Source organism: Parus major, chromosome 20 (assembly GCF_001522545.3).
Source record: "Parus major isolate Abel chromosome 20, Parus_major1.1, whole genome shotgun sequence".
Lineage (NCBI taxonomy): Eukaryota > Metazoa > Chordata > Aves > Passeriformes > Paridae > Parus > Parus major.
In genome coordinates, this window is record NC_031788.1 from 14,582,914 (window position 1) to 14,604,849 (window position 21,936).

At 38.0% G+C, this 21,936-nt stretch overlaps 2 protein-coding genes across 29 annotated transcripts in view; one reads left to right on the forward strand and one right to left on the reverse strand.

The window, feature by feature from the left end:
* Positions 1-10,680, forward strand: part of SULF2 (sulfatase 2) — a 78,113-nt gene extending 67,433 nt beyond the window's left edge. For 3 of the 4 annotated variants that reach the window (XM_015647398.3, XM_015647399.3, XM_015647401.3), the window contains exons 13-21: positions 1,290-1,386; positions 3,098-3,192; positions 5,214-5,273; positions 5,696-5,865; positions 6,361-6,503; positions 6,725-6,848; positions 7,329-7,359; positions 7,662-7,718; positions 9,015-10,680. In XM_015647398.3, coding sequence (XP_015502884.1) covers positions 1,290-1,386; positions 3,098-3,192; positions 5,214-5,273; positions 5,696-5,865; positions 6,361-6,503; positions 6,725-6,848; positions 7,329-7,359; positions 7,662-7,718; positions 9,015-9,045 — 808 coding nt within the window. In that variant the 3' untranslated portion in view covers positions 9,046-10,680. The other variant, XM_033519088.1, reaches the window with a different exon arrangement.
* NCOA3 (nuclear receptor coactivator 3) overlaps positions 5,046-21,936 on the reverse strand; it is a 63,942-nt gene continuing 47,051 nt past the window's right edge. For 22 of the 25 annotated variants that reach the window (XM_015647388.2, XM_015647391.2, XM_015647386.2 and 19 more), the window contains 7 exons: positions 21,735-21,861; positions 20,849-21,020; positions 19,495-19,791; positions 17,298-17,402; positions 16,681-16,906; positions 16,280-16,454; positions 12,754-15,689 (listed from right to left, as the gene is read on the reverse strand). In XM_015647388.2, coding sequence (XP_015502874.1) covers positions 15,341-15,689; positions 16,280-16,454; positions 16,681-16,906; positions 17,298-17,402; positions 19,495-19,791; positions 20,849-21,020; positions 21,735-21,861 — 1,451 coding nt within the window. In that variant the 3' untranslated portion in view covers positions 12,754-15,340. Of the gene's footprint in view, positions 5,291-12,753; positions 15,690-16,279; positions 16,455-16,680; positions 16,907-17,297; positions 17,403-19,494; positions 19,792-20,848; positions 21,021-21,734; positions 21,862-21,936 lie in introns of those variants that run through there. The other 3 variants (XM_015647393.3, XM_015647395.2, XM_015647392.2) reach the window with 3 other exon arrangements.

Genomic DNA, 21,936 nt, shown 5'->3' on the forward strand with positions numbered 1-21,936 from the left:
GGAACATACTGAGAGAGAGGGAAGGCAATTGTCTGACCACTCTAACAGCTAGAAATAATTTTCTCAGTGGTGAATCTAGGACTGATGATGTCTCTTCAGCTGTACTTTAATTCATTTAGCCACCAGTTCCACTTATGAATTATCAGAAAATCCACCAATCATTATGGGTTATGTGCATTAAATTGTGTAATGACTAGCTCATATAAACATGCAGGAGCCAGGTAGCTGCTGCTGTTGATATCTGTGTTTTCCATTTGACTTCTGTTCACAGAAGTGAACTAGAAACTCACCAATACGAGGAAATGTAGGCATCAGAGAATTTTGCTGTCTTACTCTAGCACTCATGAATGTTCAGGACTCATAAATCACTGTTTGTTTTTTCCCTCTGGAACAAACTGAACTGACTTTTGCCGCCTTAATGGGTGAATCCCAGGTTTGTATAAGGAGCTGTCAGGAAGGTTGTACATTATTTATGAGCCATCCTTAGCAGAAAAGAAGTCTGTGAGACAACATACATGAGGTGGTTTAAAGAAAATAAAGGAGTATTGCAAATACTCAGCTTTAATTTAAACAAACATTCAGAAGTGACTGCACAGTATTCAACCACTAATAAACTTTCCAGGTGAATCTGTGAAATGGTGATTTTTGCTTTCTTCTTTATTAAATAATTTTAAAAACTGGATTTCACTTAATGAAACATACAGATTTTATACTGTCAGAAGGTGTTTTGCTTTCAGAGTGAAGGAGGTACTATTGAAAGATTCTATCGCTTTTGTAGAAAATAGCAAAACTTCTTTGGTTCTGGTTTGTTGATTTGAGTTTCTTCTCTTTTCTTTATGGTGTAGTAATACATTGTATAAGGAAGTACTTTATCCTTGTTCCTAGCCCTGCATCACTTAATTATGCATTGGGAAATTGCTTCTGAGTAATACTTGCAGTGCTTGCTAGTTAGTAATGGTTATTTATGTAGAAAGGCTAATGAATAAGCAAGAATCCTGTGTAGCACCATTTACCTATAGAAATGAAACAGTCAACAGGTTCTGCTTCATAGAAATATTATCATTGAATTTTTCTACTTAAAAACTTCCATTGCAGCTCAAACCCAGACTTCTTTCCTGGCTCAGAGCACACTTGTATTTTCTTGAATGAACACTGCTTTTTGAATTCTGCATGTCATTTCCAATCCACGGTCTCATTTGTCCTGGAGCTGCGTTATTAAGAGCAGCTGTTTGCACTGTGTGTGTGTGTGTATCCACTGTAATAAACACTGTTTGCTTTTCCATGCCAAGGTGCTATATCCTGGAGAATGATACCGTTCAGTGTGACACAGATCTGTACAGGTCACTGCAAGCTTGGAAGGACCATAAACTTCATATTGACCATGAGGTCAGTGATGTTTTCAGTGTGAGTTTTTAGCATTGTCTTCTGTGGGCTGATAGGATCATGCTGACTGTCTGTGTGTCTGTCTGGCTCTGGGTATCTTTGTCCTTCCCTGGAACCTTTTGAACTTGCTGGCTGATTTCAGAAGACATTTCAGGAATAATTAAATTATTACAAGTTTGTGAAGACAGGGTGATGAGTGGAGGAGAGAACTGCAACTGAAGGCACAGCTGAGAAATGTCATATGCCTTATGAGACAAAAAAAACTTAAAGCTGTCCCCATCCTGGGGAAAAAATAATCTTTTTAACATCTTAGTAGCCTTGTTCCCCAATGGGAAACCTCTCAAAACACAGTCCTCCAACAGTATCAAATATATAAGCCCAAGCTTCATTAGTTTTGGTGGTTCTAGAATTAATTTATTTCACTTGCTACTGCTTTTCTTAACCTTGCACTTTGGAATTTAATTTTTTTTTTAGGATTGTGCATATTGAGAATCTGGAGGTAATTTGCCCTATGAAATTTGCCAGTAAAACTTTATCTGACATTTGATAATATAAGCTCAAACCCTTCATGTGTATTGTGTATGAAAGTGGGTCTAAGGACCAGGTAACAATAGAACAAATGCCAAAGAGAAGCATAAAGGATGGATATCCTCTAATCTCTTACAAAATTACATAAATTCACAGTGAAGTTCTGTGTAAGAACTTCTTGGGCCCCTTTTATTGTAGAGATTGACACACAAGGCAGATAACTTAAAAACTTTCTAGTCTGCTAAGATTAAAAAAGGACAGTTTCAGTATCACCATGGTTTTTCCTTCAAAAAATGTAGCCAGTATGGAATGTCAAAGGAGATGAGAACCCACTTCTGTCCAATTGTGTTTCTGATTTAGGGTCACACAGCTGGATTCTTTGTCCATTTTCCTTGAACACTCTGTCCTGTCTCTGCTTCAACAGTCATAAGCTTCTACTACACCTATGCTCACTGATGGCTAATAGTAGTTCTGCAGACTGTTGTTCACATTAGATTCCTTTGATTTTTCTGCTATGCAGAGGACTGAGGTCGAGGCCTGCAGTAGCCAAGTGGAAATAAGCCATGCTGTGTGTAAGCCAGACTGAGCAAAAGCAGGAGTTTTATTTAGTGAAAAAAAGGCAACTGAAAATAAACACTATGGCTGGCACAATTAACTGCTGATTGCTATCCATGTATCCAAACACTGCTAAAGCCTGCTATGCAAAATGACAGAACCTTGCTGCTTTGCTTTTTCAGAACCTTTGAAGAAGGGATTTCAGATCAATCCTGCCCCATCCCCTTTCCAGTGTCAGAGCACGCTAAAATTTAAGATTTCTTTTTCCTTTGAGCAGCCTTTCTCCCCCTGCAAACGTGCTGTAGAGCACAAGAGGCGCAATCACAGCGGATGCAGGACTGTGTACGTGCAACTGTGTCCCCCCATTCTGGCAGCACCGCATTCCGCTTTCAGTCAAGAATCAGAGCAGGAAAACTGAACCAGCTTCCTCCTACTCTAGTTTCCTTCTGGAAAGCTAGATAATTTGAAAATGCTTATTAGTGATGAGAGCTGTGGAAGGTAGTGAAGAGGAAGCTCTTGGTGACAGTAGAATGAGTTTGAGAAGGTTAGAACAGGACTAAATCATGCTGGTTTTTTTCAACCTCTTGGTGCATTTTTTTTCTTTTTTCTTTTCTTTTTTTTTTCTTTTCAGATTGAAACTTTGCAAAATAAAATAAAAAACCTGAGGGAGGTCAGAGGACATCTAAAGAAGAAGCGACCTGAAGAGTGTGATTGTAACAAGCTAAGGTATTTTTTTGTACTTCGAAATAATTATTTGTAGTGTGCAAGTGTAACTGATTTATGTCCTCACAGGAGAGGTTTTGTTCAGGATCTGGTTTGTTCAGTGGCTTTCTGCTTTCTGTACTCGTGTGCATGTATTTGGGGGAAGTTGGGCTACTGCACAGGCACTCCACTGTCTGCCAGGCAGGAGTTTAATTGGGCAGTCGACCTCTTGCTCTGCAAATAAGCACAACAGAAAATCTTCCAATCAAAATGTAGTAACCTAAACAGAATTTGCCGCTGAGAAAAGCTGTTCAGAAAGAGACACGGAGCACCTTCTCGTGCTCATGGTGAGGACAGAGCCAGCTCTGAGGCTGTTGAGAGACAGGTATCACTGAGAGTACTGCAGCCACAGTGGCAGAATGCTGTGAGGATCACTGAAAAAATGAAAGCTGTATCTGAATGGAGTCAAAACACCAAGGCAGCTGCGCTTTAGCTGTGGCTAAAGCACCTGTTTCCAAGTAGACTCTGTGAGAGGGTGTGGATAAAACATCTTTATCACACTGGTGTCACAGAATGCCATTTTGGACATAATGCTTAAAACCTCGGAGGTGCAACATCCTCTACAGATATGTTTATGATTGTTGTGGATTGTGGATGTGGCCCATGTAGATCCTGCAACATTGTTTCAGCAGCAGATCCACTAAAATATGGGGATCATAAATTTCTTGGGCTACAGGAGCTCATGTCAAAAACTGCTTAAGATGTATCATTCTAGGTGGTAAATAGACAGAATGTTTATATTAGTTTATAATCCACTGCTTTCAAAACTGATAACTGAGTTTACTTAATATGTACTTAAGAGATTAAGTTATTTTTGGTGAATGTTTTACAGAAAATGTAAAAAAAAATGTTATTTTTCAGACAAATATAAGGTAGACTTAATATTCATGCATAGCATTATTAAAATGACTAATCCCACTGAAATCAAAGAAATTAATCATCTGAGTCACATAAAGTCAAGTGCTTGCATTGCAATTGCTTTGATTTAGGATTCAGAATTAGTTGATGAAATGCCCAGCATCTGTGCAAGATTACAAAACTGACTGAAGAAGACAGTTCTTTAATAATTTGACGTTGTTAATTTGTCATACTGATTAAACTTATGAATGCTCCCAAAAGTATTAAGAATTTAAAAGATTTGTTTTGAAGGGGATTTTAATTTGGCAATTAATTGAATTCAGATGTACTGTTTAGAAAACAATGTTTATTAAACTAAGTTTTTGTTTGCTGATTTGTGTAGGTAGTAACTTTACCAAGAAGAAAATATTGGCATTGACTGAGGCTGTTTTTTTGGTTTTTTTTTTTAACTTTGCTAACTCCACAGAAAGGAGATTTCTGCAAAATTCTTTAAGAGTTTCTGGAAAGGCAAAGCAGTAGTAACCCAGCAAGAATGTGTATGTCTGCTTACACTGCATATCTCTGAATATATTAGAGACTGCTCTTGCTGGGACAGTTTAATCCATCTCGTTAAAGTTTTCTTGGAACATCCGGTTAGTAATAATGGAGGACACTCTCACCCCTCCTCCCAGCCCTACAAAGTACAGTTGGTATTGAAATTTTTGCATTCAGAAGGAAAATAACAGGAGGGTAGTATAAACTTGTCATTATCTGAACAAATTAGGGAATATTCAGTTGCAGAAATGTAATGTAATTATAAATCTATTTATGCCATGTGCCTCATGTAGGGAAACAACCAGTCAAAGCTAAAATAATAGTAAACCATAGCTGGGCGTGGATCTACATTGCAATGCAGTGTTAGCACACCGGGTGTCACTGTGGACAAAGGATCTGAGGAAACAGAGACTGAGGCTGGGAAGTGCCTGATCCAGTCAAGCGAGGTTGCTTTTATTCATCACATACACTAATAAATTGATGGAAGAAGTGACACTGGATTAAATCTGCTTCAAATCCAGTCTGATAATGTGGTAAAAACGGAGGCAGTTGTCTTGCTGTTGTTCACCAGCAATGCTGTTTTTATTTTCCAGTTACCATTCAAAACACAAGAGCAAACTGAGACACAAAGGATCCAGTCTTCATCCTTTCAAGTAAGTGAAGGCCTGTTCTTTTGAGAGGATGTGGAAAATGTAACATTAATATTTGGTCTGTACACACCAGTTACACACTAGGCAATAGTAGCAGTATTCAGTTTAACCTGTATTAAAAAGCATAAACACAGATACACCTGGGCAAGGAACTAAGCCCATAACAAAATCCTTGTAAATTTTAAGATGAAGTCTCTGCTTTTGAAAATAGCACATTGCAAACCTCAAGCCTACAAGCCCATTTGAGAGATCATCTAAAGAAGAAGAGACCTGAAGAGTGGCTGCTTTTTTTCTTCCAGTGCATGAAACACCTTTTAATTAAAAAATGTGGATTCTTTCCCTCCAAGAGGCTTATTTTATTAGCTACTTTGTCGTGTTTTAGGTATGTTCAAGCCTAACAGTTTGTATGACCCTAACGTGTGCAGGAAAGCCGTACAGGAGAAAGACAGGCTGTGGCTGCTACGAGAGCAGAGGCGGAAGAAGAAACTACGCAAATTGCTTAAGAGAATTAAAAATAATGATACGTGCAGCATGCCTGGTCTGACCTGCTTCACCCACGACAACCAGCACTGGCAAACTGCTCCCCTGTGGACATGTAAGAATACTGTAAACTAAGGAATAGGTGGGCAATTTTTGGCTAGACTGGGCTGGGATGTTGGGTTGCTAGTAGTTACTGGTTTTATTAGCTCTGTAACCAAAGCCACCTACAGTCTTCTCCATTGTAAGTAATCTCTGTTTCAGTGTTGTAATTATTCTTGCACAAAAGGCAAGGAGGTAAAACCAACTGCAAATAACCTACAGATACTAAATTAGTACATTTGTACTTGATCTGCACAGTATCTCACTATCTGGAATGTTTCACAACCAGAGAAAGCAACTAGACAAGATGTTATTGTAATTAGGCATGTAATGTGGGTTAGGTATGTGCAGAACAAGAAGCTGATGCTGGAAGGCATTCTCTGCTTTAGAGCTCAGGAGTGAGAATGAGAGTAACTGTCTAGGAATAAAGTAATAACATAAACAGAAAGTAATTAGCAGTGCTAAAGACAGAAGCATGTAGCTTATGTCTTTATAACTCTTCAATTTGCAGTGGGCCCCTTCTGTGCCTGTACCAGTGCCAACAACAACACATACTGGTGTTTGAGGACAATCAACGAGACCCATAACTTCCTGTTCTGTGAATTTGCTACTGGATTTTTGGAGTATTTTGATCTCAATACCGATCCATATCAGGTATCTGATCACAGACCTTGAGATCACAGCTCAAGAAACATATTGTTACTTATCAACAATAAATTGCAATCATGCAGTATTGCTGCAGGACGTAGTTAAGGCCTGTATCATTTGAACTAGTATAATGTGGCTCTTTCCTGTTACAAATAAACCACCTGTATTACAAAAGTTACCTAATTACAGAGCAGTAGTTATTAACAAGAACTCCCTGTTCATTGCAGCTAATTAATGCAGTGAATACACTCGATAGAGATGTTCTTAATCAAATGCATGTCCAACTCCTGGAACTCAGAAGTTGCAGAGGGTATAAGCAATGCAATCCAAGAACCAGGAACATGGATCTTGGTAAGTGCCTCTTCTATTGCACTCACGAACTCCCGAAAGAACCCCAAAGGACTCTTACCATTATGAAACTTGAATGGGTCAAAAGTATTTTAGGATTTACTTATACTAGTAATGTCCAGCTGAGGTGATAGCTGCATTCTCAGATTTTTGTACATGTTCAGTTTGTGTTATGTCACGTTTTTAAGATGAAGAATGACACTTAGCATAGTGAAAAGTATTGTTGAGAGGCAGGAGAAGACGAGGAAGGAAAAATACTGGTGAAAGAATACCCTAATTGCCACTGTGAAGCTCACAGGTCAGTTCAAGTTGGAAGGGACTTCCAGAGTTCTGCTGCAAACTTCTGCTCAGTGCAGGATCAGATGTGAGGGCATGCTAGATTATTCAAGGCACCAGGAAATTTGTTAGTCTTGAGTCTTTAGTTTTTAATTTGATTTACATACAGACAATTTCTACTAACATTGTTAATTTCTCTTCTCCTAGGACTTAAAGATGGAAGCTACGAACAGTACAGGTACATTTAAAAAAAAAAAAAAAGTTACATTATTAGTCTTAAGTACTACCATCATGCTGAAAGAGCAAGTGTGGGATTGGGAGCCACATGGAAAGGCCTGGCCTGAAAGGGCATTTGAAACACCTTTCCACCCTGCTTGCTTTGAAACATTGGAGCTATTTATTTCAATGTTACTCTATGTTCTGATCTTAGTAGTCAGAATTCTGGCTGAATTCTTCTTCTTCCTCATCTTTCAGATTGTGGTGCTGGTTGTTTTCTTGGTGATGGTTAACTTTTTTTCTCCTTTTGCTGCTGAAAATTAGGCAGTTTCAGCGTCGAAAATGGCCAGATGTGAAGAGACCATCATCTGCCAAGTCACTGTGAGTTGGGAGCAATTCACCAAAAGCATTAACTTATCTTTTTCCTTCTCTTTTTGCATGCACCACCTTTTTAACATCATCAGCTGTTCTCACAGAATGCTTAGGAGGAAAGTCCTCTAAATTAAGCAAGAAATATGATACTGCCATCATTACTAACAGCTATTGCTGCACAAACCTCTTGGTATACGTTTCTTGGAAATCTTGGAGCATTAAGGTCAAGGCAATTTCAAACAAGTAAAGGTGGATGCTCAGTTGAAGAAAACAGTTATGGTCAATTGCCAGTAAAAATTAAAGACCAATAAATTGGTTTTGTCTAAATTTAAAGTAGTAGCAGTTACCTAGTGTTGCTGTAGGACACGGTTCAATGTATGATCAGGAAAAGGATAATTTTATTTTGCAACTCCAGTATTTATAGATTCTTGACAATGACCAGGGACTGGATAGTTAGGTTACTACCTTCCCAACCACACTGGTCTTGTGAAATGTCCATCAAAAGACGTTTCTTGGAAAGAACGTATACACATCTATGTTTATAGTTACTTTCCTGGGAAAGTGGCTAGAAACTATGGAAACAAGATCAGAACGTTTAATTTTCAGGGCAACAACCTAGTGGTTTTTTTTTACACAATCCAGAAAGAACGAAACCAAGTATCATTTCTCACAAGTAGTGAGTCATCATGTATTTTCTTGCTCTTTATCCAACTACAGCCTTGTGATGTGAGCAGAAAAAGGAATTTAAAACAGAAAGTAGACTACAAGACAGATTTGTATCTAGAACAGCTTTTTTCTTACCGAGCTGCCCTTTAAAACTTGATGATGACCTGGTAGTTTTCAAACTGCCAGAGCTCAGAAGTGAGGTACAAATTTAAGTATATTAAAAAGTTACCATTGCCTGTTACTGTCTCTGAATCTCCCCTTAAAAAGAAGGCAGAGACTTCAATTCATTAAAAACCATAATGTGCTCTCAAACTTGTGCAGCGGAAAGCACAAGTTGAAGTCCCTTCCCAGGCACAGTCTGGTCTTCTTGCCTGAGAGGAGTTGCTCATATAATGCAGTGGTTTTATTGCTAATTGAAGAGATCTAAGACTGGCTTTAGAACCAAAAGGAACGTTGAATTAATGAGCTTTGTACAGGTTGAAGTTTCAAACACCATTTGTTTCTGTCGTACACCTGCTATGCTTTTATTGGTGGTTCACAGTGTTTCCATTTTTTACTGTATGGAACCATTAAAAATACTTTTCTTACTACTTTCTACTAGAATATTATACACTAAACTGCATTTATTTTATTTTAAAGAGGACAACTATGGGAAGGCTGGGAGGGCTAATCTCCCCCAGCTGCTGCACCTCCATGAGGATACAAACTGGACGGGACTTGAATCCATGTACAGACTAAATGAATTGTAACATTCACCTGAAGGACTGGATAAGTCTGAGGCTGAAACAGAATGTTTGCACTGCTGAGCTGAACAGAAGCAGTGAAATTATAGGAAATGCTATATTTTCAGAAATACAGGTCTCTGAAATCCACTATTGTACCTGCTTTTTTTGCTTTGGATTATACCTCACCTGCTTCACCAGGCATTGTACTTCAAGACACAACTAATGCTGATTCAGGAATTGACAGAGGAGGAAACCCAGCCACATCCCAAAGAGGACTGCCATTGCAGTGGCAGTATTTACACAGACAGCTGAAGGAACCTTAGAACAATTTCCAGTTCATGTGTATCTTTAGTTGTCATGAGAAAAACTTCAAAGCCAAGTACAACTCTGAAGCAAGATGTAGAAAACAAGGATGCTTTTGCTTATCACTGGGGTAAAGGTAATGTTGAAAAGAACTTTGAAAAGATTCAGGAAGTGAAGTCAGCAGCACCAAGTGTTCTCAACACCATAGCATTTCTTCAATTTCCTCCAAGGATACATTTTAGTTCCACATCTACTTGTCCATCGTATTGTCACTACGAAGATTAGAGAAAATCTTGACTACAGGATGTCAGATTTTTGGAGGGGTTGTGTAAATATTGATTAGTGTACTGTTTGAAAATAAATTCCTTCAGGTTGTGAAGAAATTTGTTAATAAAAAAGAGTGCAATGCCCACACACCATTTCTCAAAATACTAAGGTACTGAAAAATCTTAGTAAATGTACATCTTAAATTTTAACAAAATCAGATTTGCAGGAACAGTTTTTATGTAGTAATATTATACTGTAATTTCAAAACCAAAACAGTTCCTTTGAAAAAGCAGCATTTGCTTTGCAGTGTAACTTTCACATTTATTTTTAAAAAAAGGCAGCTCTGAGAGTTCAACACTTAGAGTCAATAATCTAGTTATACTTCAGTCTGCAAAAAAATAAATGTTCTGAATGACAGTTACTGTTCAAAGGCTTTCATAGGGGAAAAAAACCTATAATTTTACTAAGGAAGCACAGTGTACAGAATTATCTTAGTAGTTTCATAAGAGCATTATTACTTATGTTGTAGTACAGGCACTAGTGGTGAGATTCGTATTTATCATTTGTATCATGTTACTTTGCTACCTGTTTTTAAAGGCAAATGCCTGAGGGTGCTTATGGGACAGACTCAACCAACTGTGGCCTTCACTCCTACGAAGAGGTATTTTTTTCAAAATGCAAACCTTACTTGCCCTTGTAGAAATGCAATATAAAAATATAGCACGGAAATGATTTTGAAACCCCTCCTGCTTTTGCAATTAGGAAAATCAAGAATTATATCCAGGCATATAGATCCCTGGTACCACAACCCCATAGTCAAAAAATGTACTTTAATTTAGGAATGAGAAAAAAACCCTCCTCAAAAAGCAGAGGTGAAGTTTTTGTATATGCTAAGTAAGACTGGGCTTGAGTATTTGTATCACATGTGGTAAGTCAAATACATTACCCAAAACTTCCTTGCAAGCTTTTTTAAATTATGGAAGTAAAATCTGAATGTCTGTCTTATTCTAGCCATGTATTTTCATCATAACTTGTTAAAATTTCATGGATTATCAGAAAAATCTACTAGATGATGAGATCCTGGATTCATACAAGTAAGTAAAAAAATACTTAAGTTCCCCAAAAACACCTTTTTTTTTTTTTTTTTTTTTGCTTTCCAGGGAAAAGTTTTAGCTATCTGCCATTCCCAGTGTGCATGGAGAAAGAATATGAGGTTAGATTTTTAAAAAATTTGCACGCCCTTGTGTGTTTAGCCCATAGTCTCTGGCAAGGTGAGGCTGTGACTGTTAAAATCCTGTAGGGCTAGTGTTACTGCATATGTTACTCATCAGTCAGAAGGTTGAAAAGTTATCTTGTCCCTTTATAGAATATACTGAGCTGTGAGACTTGCATGTGACACAAGCAGCTGATATTTAATGAAAGGTACGTTGTTTCCAAGTTTGGGGAAAGATACCACCTCTTCTTTCAGCTCTTCTAGAGCTTGCTATTTAAGTTGAAAAAGACATAATTTCTAGGTGCTGTCAGTGCTAAATGTGTACCTCATAAGTGAAAGGTCTCAGCTTTTACAGCCAACTAGGATAAAATGTAAATCATTCTTCATACACAGTTTTCATCAGTAATAGGGAATTTTCTTGGATCTTTACTGGGTAATCAGCCTTAAAGTATTAGCTCATACAGTGTCACCAAGTTCTGATTTTAAATAGAAACCTTTATTTACATTAATATCCAAACACAAAAACTAGAAGGGCAGTAACACCTTACAACCAACCCTTTTATAATAAATCAGTCCCCATGATTTTTCTGTTTTGCAAAATAAAGATACAGATATTTCAAGCAATACTTATAAATGTAATCTAAACTTAGATGCAATTCTCAATACCGTATGCCTTCTCCTGAGAATTTTTTAAAATATTGCTCTCAGAATTACATGGTTTCACAGTTGCTGTATCATTCTGTCATCGGGTAGTCTGCACATAAATTCTATAATAAAAGGTGTGCCAATTGGTGCAACATTCAAGTAAGTTTTGTCTTGTGACAGAAAAGTGTTCTGAATTTCTCACTTTGGAAGTTGTATTCTAGGCCAAGAAATAAGTACACTACATATGAGTTTAATAAACACATTTTTCTTTGATCACAGATTTTTTGTGATCAAAAAAAGTAACAGAGACATAGAAAAACAACATTCATCTATGCAGCAGTGATCAGAGGTTGCTATACTAGCTAATTCATCTCTTACTGCTGAATAATGTTACATGGGTTTTGTTTTAAAAAAATTCAGAAAAATCTACTGCTATAGGACCAGAGCAACATTGATAGTGGTAACTAAATGCTGAGAGACTTCAAACTAGATGTACTATTTAGTGCTGCCACGAAAGATGCCATCAATGCATTTTAAAACTGCCCCCTTGCCCCTTCATCAAGTTTAAACTAGAAAGCTTTTAATTCAGAAAAGAGTAGGTACTGGAAAGCGCCAACATTCTAAGCAGATGAGAAAAGGATGAGCTTTTATAATGGCAGTCAGGTAAGTACCAGTTATACATAGATGTATATATAGAATTACTAATTTTAAAAGAAATCATACTGCAATATGTATATAGCAATATATAGTTTAACAGCTCAGCTAATGAAAGCGACCAGTGTTTGTAGTTTCCATCAGTATAATGGACAACTACAAAATATGACTGTTTCTCTACTCTGCTTTGATATAAAAGGCAAGGGATTGTTGCCTTTCACCCTCAGTAAGCAGCATTTGCGCAAAAAATAGGTATGTTACAAGAAATGAAAAGATAAAAGTTCCCTAGGCTTTTAAAAGTTTTGCATTATAAACACACATTAATTCGACTGAAAATTTCAAATAAATGCTGTGATAATCTAGATACTCAGTACTAGTGGAAGAGACAGGGTTGCATGAAGTAGATTGACTGGCTACATTCCCTTTGAAACAGAGTTGGCTAGGTGCTAAGGATGAATTTTTGAGAATATTCATACTGAAACTTCTGTTAAAATGAAAGACCACTGAACAGTCTGAACAATAAAACACCCTCTTGCTAACATTACCGAGAATAAGCAAAAAAGAACACAGATCAGGGGTTTTTTTGTTTCTTTTACTCACTTGGGAGAAATCAGTTTTCCATTACACAATGAACAACAGAACAGAAGCACCACACATCTTAAACATTTCTGGGTCATCCCTTATGAAGGTTTAGCAGTTTAATTCCTTGTAACTGCAAAAAGTGCAAAGCACCCAAAATGGAGGTGGGGAAAAAACCCCCCACGCTATCACCAAATAATATGTAACCAGACTTAAATACTACTAGGACAGAAATCTGCTTAGAAAATACATTCGTTAATATTAGAACAAGCCAATAAGGTGTAGACATTTGGATAAAGTGTGGCTTAATATCCTTAAAGACTGCTGGATGTTACGTAACAACAAATATTTTGCAACAGACAAACATTTTCAAAGAACATTCAGTGTTCATTAAAATTGACCAAAAAGACAATCCAGATTCATCAGTTGAAAAGGCAACCTATTACAAACAGACGTGTCTGTCCTGACAAGTTGTAAGATCTTACAATGCAGAGCCACCTTGTCAAATTGCCAAAGGTAAAAAGAAGTTTAACAAAAGTGCTCACAGGTGGAGGAAGTAATGAACAACCGGTTTTATTTTTTTATAAAAAGCTCTGTGTAAAAGATGTAAAAATAAATGAAGTGTTGAAGACCAAAGAAGAGAAATATGTGGGCCAAAGTCACCCAGCTTTCAGAGTCCTTAAATTTAGTAAAAAAAAAAAAATAAAAAAAAAAATAACAAAATTCTGTTTGGACCTCAACTACACTCAGTTTCCAGAAGTCAATGGCGTTAAATATTTAGCTTCACAAACTCTGCAAAAATGAGTTAGTGACCTACAAAAGTCATATATATAATACACTATTTTAAAGATCCTATTTACAAAATTTATTCACAAAAATGACTGCAAAATTCTGATTCTGCCTGCAGTGTTTTGCCTTGAGTTTTCTGAAGTTATTTTCAAAGAAAGATGAAAGATTATTGCTCTCATTTCCATACACAGAAGACATTACATTATGCAGTCTTTTGAAATAATTAAGACTGTGTTTGAGAAGGAACATGAGTACACCCTATCTTCATATTAAGTAATTATCAAAGATATTGCATTAATCCATTATATAGTCTTCTATAAAGTGCACTCAGCTGCACAGCAATATGTAAATATTAGTCACAATTGTGTTTAAATAATTTAAATTGTTCACCCTCTTTTTAACCCTTGGCTTCAACAGATAGGATTTTGGACTAGCATGTGCCAATTAATTTTGCACTGCTACTTTGCGTGGAAAATCCCTGACTCTTAGGGTAAGAGACTAAAAGCAGCATTTATATTCAGGAATTCATATAAAAGAGTCAAGGCTAAGAACTACATTCTCTGACAGATATTATTATTAGAGAAGTCAGGAAATTCTTACCACCGTGACTTCTCTGGGCACTTTTGTCTGCCTGGGCTCAACGCCTTTGGATAGCTACAGTAAACAGGTAAGTTACACCAGGAGCCTACCCATGAAATGTACTAAAATGGCATTACCAAATTCACATTTCTAGAGGAAGAGTGCCAAAAATATTAACCACAACATACAGTAATACATAGGCTGCTTCTACTAAAATGTATTTTTGTTGGGTACGGGGTTTTTTTGGTTTGTTTTCCTCTCGATAAGGAAATTGATCACTGGTTTCTGTAAGCCCAGTATGACTTGCCATGAAGAATGTGTCATTTTACTTTCTAACACCAGTGCATTCAGCCATTCTTGTTTCAAGATGTGGTTCTATATGTCAGCAGTATTTCTGTTAAAGAAAAGATACTTTGATCAGAGAAGACATCTTTACTGACAGAAATTGTTCATGTACTGTATTTGGAAGAAGGAACTATTGGCAATAAATGCTTAGAAGCAGAATAGCTTCTTAGTGCTTCAATTTGAAAAAAATTTTTTAGAAAATAAATGCTGTCCTAGAATTTCCTAAACACACTATTTGGGTAACTTTATGTCACGTAGATTTGGAAAATTGGACATTTGGAAAATTGGATGTAGAATTGGAAAATCTGACATTTCAGCTTTATATTCTCCTCTTTATGAAAGGCATTTTTTGTATCAAAGTCCTCCAAACCTTTACTTACCCCACAGAAAGCCTCATTATTCTGCTCTGAGGACTGCTTCCTCAGGTATGCTGGATAAAATTTCATGAGACACTTTCTACTTGAATAGATTTAGCTTCTGTCAGTGTCATGTTGATCATCCTAGGTAGTTTGTGGAAAGATTGTATCAAAAGTGTAGTTTGTATTTCAGCTTTCTTTTCTGTGCCTGTTACTAGCACATTTTCACCTTACACGAGGGGGTCTAAATTTTCCACACTTTCTGGCTATGCATAAATTTTTCTAAGGTATTGTAAGGGCAAGTGTCATTATCAGTGTCTGCCAGAAGGATACTGCACTATCAGGACTCTTAGCCTGACTTGTAAGAGCTCTTATATATAATTTTCAAGATCCGCTGAAGATGAATTTCACAATGTCCATGGGTTTTTTTACTGAGCTTTCTCAGCTTCAGAAGTATTTCATCATCCTTTGTGCAGTTTAAGGCTTGATCCTACCCATGATACTTCAAAGTCAACAGTTAATCCCAGCATACAGCTTGGGTTCATTGTAAATTTGCTTATGTATCAACACAAAGAAAGTATCTCTTAGGACATAAAATTTATATTCCCACAGATGCAAATACAAGTGAGATAACTGAGAGCGGGATTGTGCCAGAGGAGTGGACTCAATGGAAAAAGAGTCAGCAAATCTTTTCATCAGTCTCAATGTATGACTTACCTGGTCTGGACCCATAGGCAGTCCTGACATAGGCATGGTATTAATACTCATCTGTCCAATGTGGCCACTGCTGCCATTCATGTGCATCATACTGTACGCTGCTGGGTTACCTTGATGGCTGAACTGCTGCTGGGGAAAAGAACTGAAGTACAAAAGGCCAAATAAAATCACCTTCCAAGAAGTTTACACACTGATGTATTGCCTTCCCTGCACCAGCTGTCAACATGTGAAAGATAAAACTATTTTCACATTTACCTGTAGTATCTAGCATGGAATTTTCTTTTACCTAGTATCTAACATGGAAACTCCCCCTCCCAAAAGGAATTTGAGTTTTTAGAAATGCACAGTTGTATGTGTATGCCTAATGGAACCTTTTTGGAGGCTACTATTACAGCTGTATCATCCATTATAATACTATTTGATATTTTGTATTTCCCCACCCCCTTCCCCAAGTTATTTTTTTCTTTAAATATTAAGTAAATATTTAAAGATTGTTGCTTCTGGTTACAAAAATTGTAGAGGTCCAATATGAATCAATGGAGCTAAGCATAAAATGTACTTAATCATTTTATTTCCTAAATCAGAGCAGGATGAAGGACAACACAGATACTAGAAAGACAGTTACTTTTTCCTCTGGTAAATCCTTTTCCTGCTACATGCTATTTAACATAGTTTCTACCTCCAGCAAAATGAAAGACTTTTTGAGAAAGGGGTTGTAATCATGAAGTTCACCTGTTTCTGGGCATGCTTCCTGAGGGCCAGCCCTTCATCTCTGAGGACTGGTACACCGTTGCTGACTGAGGATGCTGCAGCATAGGGTTCTGTGAGGGTCCAATTCTTGATGATATCATTGCATTGGGAGGGCTTGATACTCTACTAAATGCAGACTCAGGTTGCTGGCTTATTCCTTAAAATAAAACAAAGGAATCAGACACAATTAACTTCAGTTATCATCACCTAGTACTTCTAGTTTATCTTGCAGTGATTGGAAAGGGAAAAGTCATCCTTTTTTGTAGCAGTATATTCCACTTTTCAGAATGATTCGTATTTAGGTAGTTTGGATTAATAAAAAAAAGGGGAAAGAAAACCAGACAAATGAAAAAAAAAAGCGCCAAACATGTTAATGCTAGTACCATAATTAGGTGGATAGGGGAATTGCTGTGAAGGAACTTGAGCCATTGGAGGGCCTGTCAAAGCACTATCCATGCTTCCTGAGGCTGTCACATTTGGTGGTGGACTGAAGGCCTGAGGTTGCTGTTGCTGCTGCATCATCATTGCCATCCTCTGTTGTCTAAAATGGTGACTTATCAGTTCCCTGTTTCGCTGAGCCACCATTTGAGCATTAAGAAAACCTTGCTGCTATCCCCCAGAGAGAAGAAAAATCGTATTAGAAGATGTTTTTACAAATAAAATCATATCAGAGTCAATCAAATTCATTCCTAAGACCCAGAAAGTCAAGGAAAACCCACAGCCAGTACAAAAAAATAGTAATCAAAATATTAAGACAAAAGTTTCAATTAAACTGTTGGTAGTGCTAAACAAATGATGATATTTTACACAGAAGGACCTGGCATACTCAATTGACAGCATGACATAGTGAACAAATCCCCCTGCAATCTCAGGAATAAGGGAGGTAAAAATCCCCCTTTTTCCTTAAATTATGCAGAGGAACAAAACCAAAGAGGAATGTTGTAAAGCCACGAAAGAAGGCTGAAATTCTAAACAGATGGCTACTGTAATAAGTACTTACCTGGGATCCCACCTGTGGCTGCATAACTGGTCTCATCACTGAGTTAGTACCGCTTACTGGATTTTCCATTTTTATTTCAAGCGTTTGATGGGTCTGATTCATAAACTTGGAAAAAAGACATTTTAACACTATTAGCTTGAAAATAACAGTATCTGAACAAAGTAATGGCAACTCCTGCAAAAAACACTTTCTTTACAGACCTCTTGAGTCCATAAAGTGCAATGGCTAATTTCTGTGTTGTCTAATGTACATGAAGAACCAAACTATTTGTTTAAACAGCACAAACACACAAAAAGAAAAACCCTTCAAACAGTGCAGCATTAACTGGCTTTGGTTTTTTATTTCCCTTGAAATGAGCACCCCTTAGGAATAAAGAGCAGACTATCTATTTGTTTCGAACAATTAGTGTCACAGAAAACAAGGAGAGAACACGGTATTTCCTAGCATTGCCCATTCCATGTGTGGAGACGAAAGGGTTGAAAAATGGAACATTGTCAAGGAGAGAGAAGAAGTTGTTTTTAGAATTGTTTTCTCTCAAGGACCAACCATGCACCTGGGAGATGTTAGAAAATACTCTGGCTGAGAAAATTCATGTATTTATGTTTGCTCTCAGATGTTGTCTGTCTATAGAGAAGAAATGGAGTTTTCTCACAAAAGACAGCAGGATGTTGTTAAAGATTTTTAAAAGCCTTTCCCATATACTTGGGCCTCTCTGTAAAGGTGGGGGAAGGGAGATAAGAGGGTTTGGAGATGTGAAACTACAGCCTGGTGAAGGACTGTGCATGCTCCAGGCCCTTTTGATATGGAATGCAGAGCTGAGGCCTGGGTGCTTTTTGCCCCTGCTAAAATGAGTTTAGCAATATATGTGTCTCTGTTTTTTGGAATCCAAGGTGATGGAATAAACCTACTCTTTGCACTTCAGCTGTGCTGTTGTTGCCACCTGCATGTATTCTGTTCACACACCATGTCACACAGCAGTTCACTTTTCCTAGTTTTATTTGCACACTGTATTTAAATACCAAGCCTGCATTTTCACATGGGGAAATCAATGCTGAATCCTTAATCATGCACCAATTTTTTAAGGAGTGTTCTCAACCTAGTGTTAAGATCTATATGTGTCTGTATCCTCTCACCCTTCATCTGAAGAAAATACCTGAGATGACATCAAATCACCAAATGGAAAGCAAACCTGTTGCCGTCTGTTCGTTTTGTTCTGGTTATTAAGTTAAATGGTTTGTTCCTAATGTTATTCCCCCCATGAGTTGTAATGGTTTTACCCGCTTGTCAGTTCTGTAAACCCCTCCCCTTTTTCCTGAACCTTCCTTGTCCATCACCCTGTTCCTGCCCCTGAACCCCATCAATCTATGTAAACCCCACCTTTTGTTCTAGCTCCTTCTCTGCCATTCATCCCTCACTCGAGGCCCCATTGGCATTGTGACTGCCGCCCCTCCCACATGTTATTCCTATTGGTCCCCAACATTGTAAACCCTCCCCCCAACTCCTCCCCTGAGATGCCCTGATTGGTTCCTGTGTTTGTGCCCTCCCCACCTTAAATTGGAGCGCACAGGGGTGCTCCTTGCTCAGAGCGTCCTACCCTTGATCTTTCCAGTCCTTCCCCCATCCACTGCTCCTGACCCTGGAATAAAACCTGGCTTCTGGAGAGAACCTGGGACTCTGAGCCTCCTCCTTGCCTTCATCGGGCACCCACGACGCACCTGAGACCGCAGAGCTTGGCGGCTTGCAGGCTCTGACGCCGCGGCAGGGGCAGCGTCAGCAACCCATATATCAATAAGCCAAAATGATTAGTTAGAAAGCACAGTGGGAGGACAGCAACACCTGATTTACAGAAGAAATACAACTCCTTGAATGTGCTAGTTGTGAGGTTCTGAAAAAATAGAGATCATGCAGTTACATTGTACAGAAGCACTGTTTTAACTAGCAGTAGTTTTGTGTGCTGCAGGAACCAATCCAGTCTGTAGCTGGGGAAGCTGATGAAGGAGAAACACTTGTCCTAATAAATGTTCTTCTACTCCTACAGCCATCAGGTTCAATGAGAACCACTGTCAAAATAAAAGATCACCCTCTCAATTGTCTTTTGTAATGTCCATTGTTATGTATGTGAAGCAACACAATTCTGTGTGCAACTGATTCCATTCTGAAACATGAAGGAAGTGAAAATGTAGGAACAAAGAATTACCTGCTGTCCCTGGAGCCTCTGCTGGAGCTGCATGCGCAGCTGCTTTGGTGTGTTGGTGCGAGGTCTCATCACGTTTGCTCGGGGATGCAAACTTTGCAGAGGAAAATTGCTCGGTTGGCTCATCTGATTCATCACTGAATTAAAAGACGGCTGTTGTCCCTGGATGTTACTAAAACCTCCTGGCATTGCTACCCCTTGCCCTTGATAGGGTTGACCATATAACAAAGGCTTCTGGTCAATCATAACTGAAGATTCCTGACCTTGAAATGAATCTTGTTTGGGTTCCAAAGCTTGTCCCTTGAACAGATACAGAAGAGCTTTCACTAGTATATATAGAATTCCTAAAGAAGCAATAAAGTTAACACAGCATTGTCGCCCTGAAAATTCAGCTTCTGAGCTTGCTGACATGGTTTTCTAAGTACTTTCCCAGGACAGTAACTGTAAACATAGATATGTGTACATTCTTTCTGTTACACGTCTTGTGATGGGCATCTCTCATGGCCAGTGCAGTGAGAAAGTGTTATCCTGACCATCCAATCCCTGGCTGTGGTCAGAAGCCTATAAATCCTGGCCGGAAAAATAAACTCTCTCCTTTTCACCGCACCTCGACCTGTGTGCATGTGATATATTCATCTTCAGCGGCAACACAGCATAATACACCAGCCAGCAATTTTTTGGATAGAACATAGCATGGACAACTACTGTTAGTTCTGTCTCAAAACTAATGAAATAGCAAAAGTGATTTATACTAATAACCATTATTTTTAAATCAGTGTTGCTACACACTGCATACACAGGCAGACCAGTGTCACCATTCAAGCTCTTCTGCACTTTTTGATGGTATTTGTACAAATGATAGTGTCATGTTGTGGGTCTTAGCAACTTCCAAATTACAGAATTTCTTTTTCCTGTTTGCTAGCCATGCAAATTCAACCTGGAGCTGAAGGAGAGGGAAGCATCCACATCACTGCCAGTCAATTAATTCACAGCCTAAGCTCAGCTGACGGCAGGCTACTAAGGAAAGCAAACACAATTTTCAGCTTATAGAATTATAATGAATTACACCCACACTAATGAACTCCAACCTATAAATAGCAAGGCATTATGCAATAAACTTCTGTAAGAATATGCCACTTTATATTTCTTGTCATGCACAAGAAATTTAATCCATACTGAGCTTCAGTACCCATTGAACATCACTAGTCAATGTAAAGGTTTCCAAAGGGAAATATATGACTGTGAAGATGATGTGACGAGATGAAGTAAATGAGCAGGCCCTCTTCACTTTCTTTTCAAGTAACAAAAATAATACTGGTCTTTGGAACATAAATGGCCAAAATATCTGTTTACTTACTTGGTTTACAAGATCAGGAATTCCTAATGCTCTGTCAATTTCTTCCAGACCTGTGACATCTGTATTACTCAGTAATGTGTGCAGCTGATCCAGAAGTGCCCTTTCATCATTCTGGCCTTCCATGTTTGGTGCTGAACATAAAAGATCATCCAAAGAGCTTCTAACTAATTGTCTATAAATAAAAAAAAACAACAAAACACTAAAATAATAGAATCAATAAGGTTGGAAAAGACCTTCAAGATCATGGAGACCAACCTTTGAGCGAATACCACCTTGTCAATCACACTTACAGCACTAAGTGCAACATCAAATTTTTTCTTGAACACATTAGGAATGGTATCTCCACCACCTGCCTGGGTAGTCTGTTCCAATGCCTGACCACTCTTTCAGTGAAGAAATTCATTACAACCATTACAAGGAAAACTACAGTTTTTATATAATGTATTGACCTGGGTATGATTAAGTATTATAGTCACCCAGATGACTGAAGTAAGACTTCACAACTTAAATCCCAAATTTATGTCCTAAAATGTCCATTAGCCTTCTGTGCATCCTTGAATACACATAAATTCTGTTTTGTCCTGGCTTCTGCCATGTGCCACAGAGAGATGATTTCAGAGTCCCCTCTCTTTCTTCTGTGCCTCCCAACTCAAGGATTGATCAATTTTATTACAATGCCTTTTGTGGAGCTGGGTTAAAAAACATCCAGTGTCAGATCATCAGCAGAAAGGAAACATTTCTGAAACACTCCAGAAATGGAATTCTGGCTGCAATCTGTTATCCCCACTGTGTATGCTACACAATTTTATTTCCAGGTCTTAAATTCTTCCGACAGACAGCAAACAGTTTGTATTGAGAATTACCTTAAAACCTTCCCCAATTCTACCTGTTTTGTGAACCCCGTGATGCTTGCTCCATGGACATCATATTGTCAGGCCACAATCCAGGTTGGTTAGAAGGTCCAGGCTGTCCATACAGATTTCCTCCCATGTCAACATTTATCTCATTTGGCCCTGCAAGGTGAAACATTTGTGTATTTTTTAAAAACTGAAGGTCTCATCTTGCTCTCCTAGTGTTCACATTAGGAT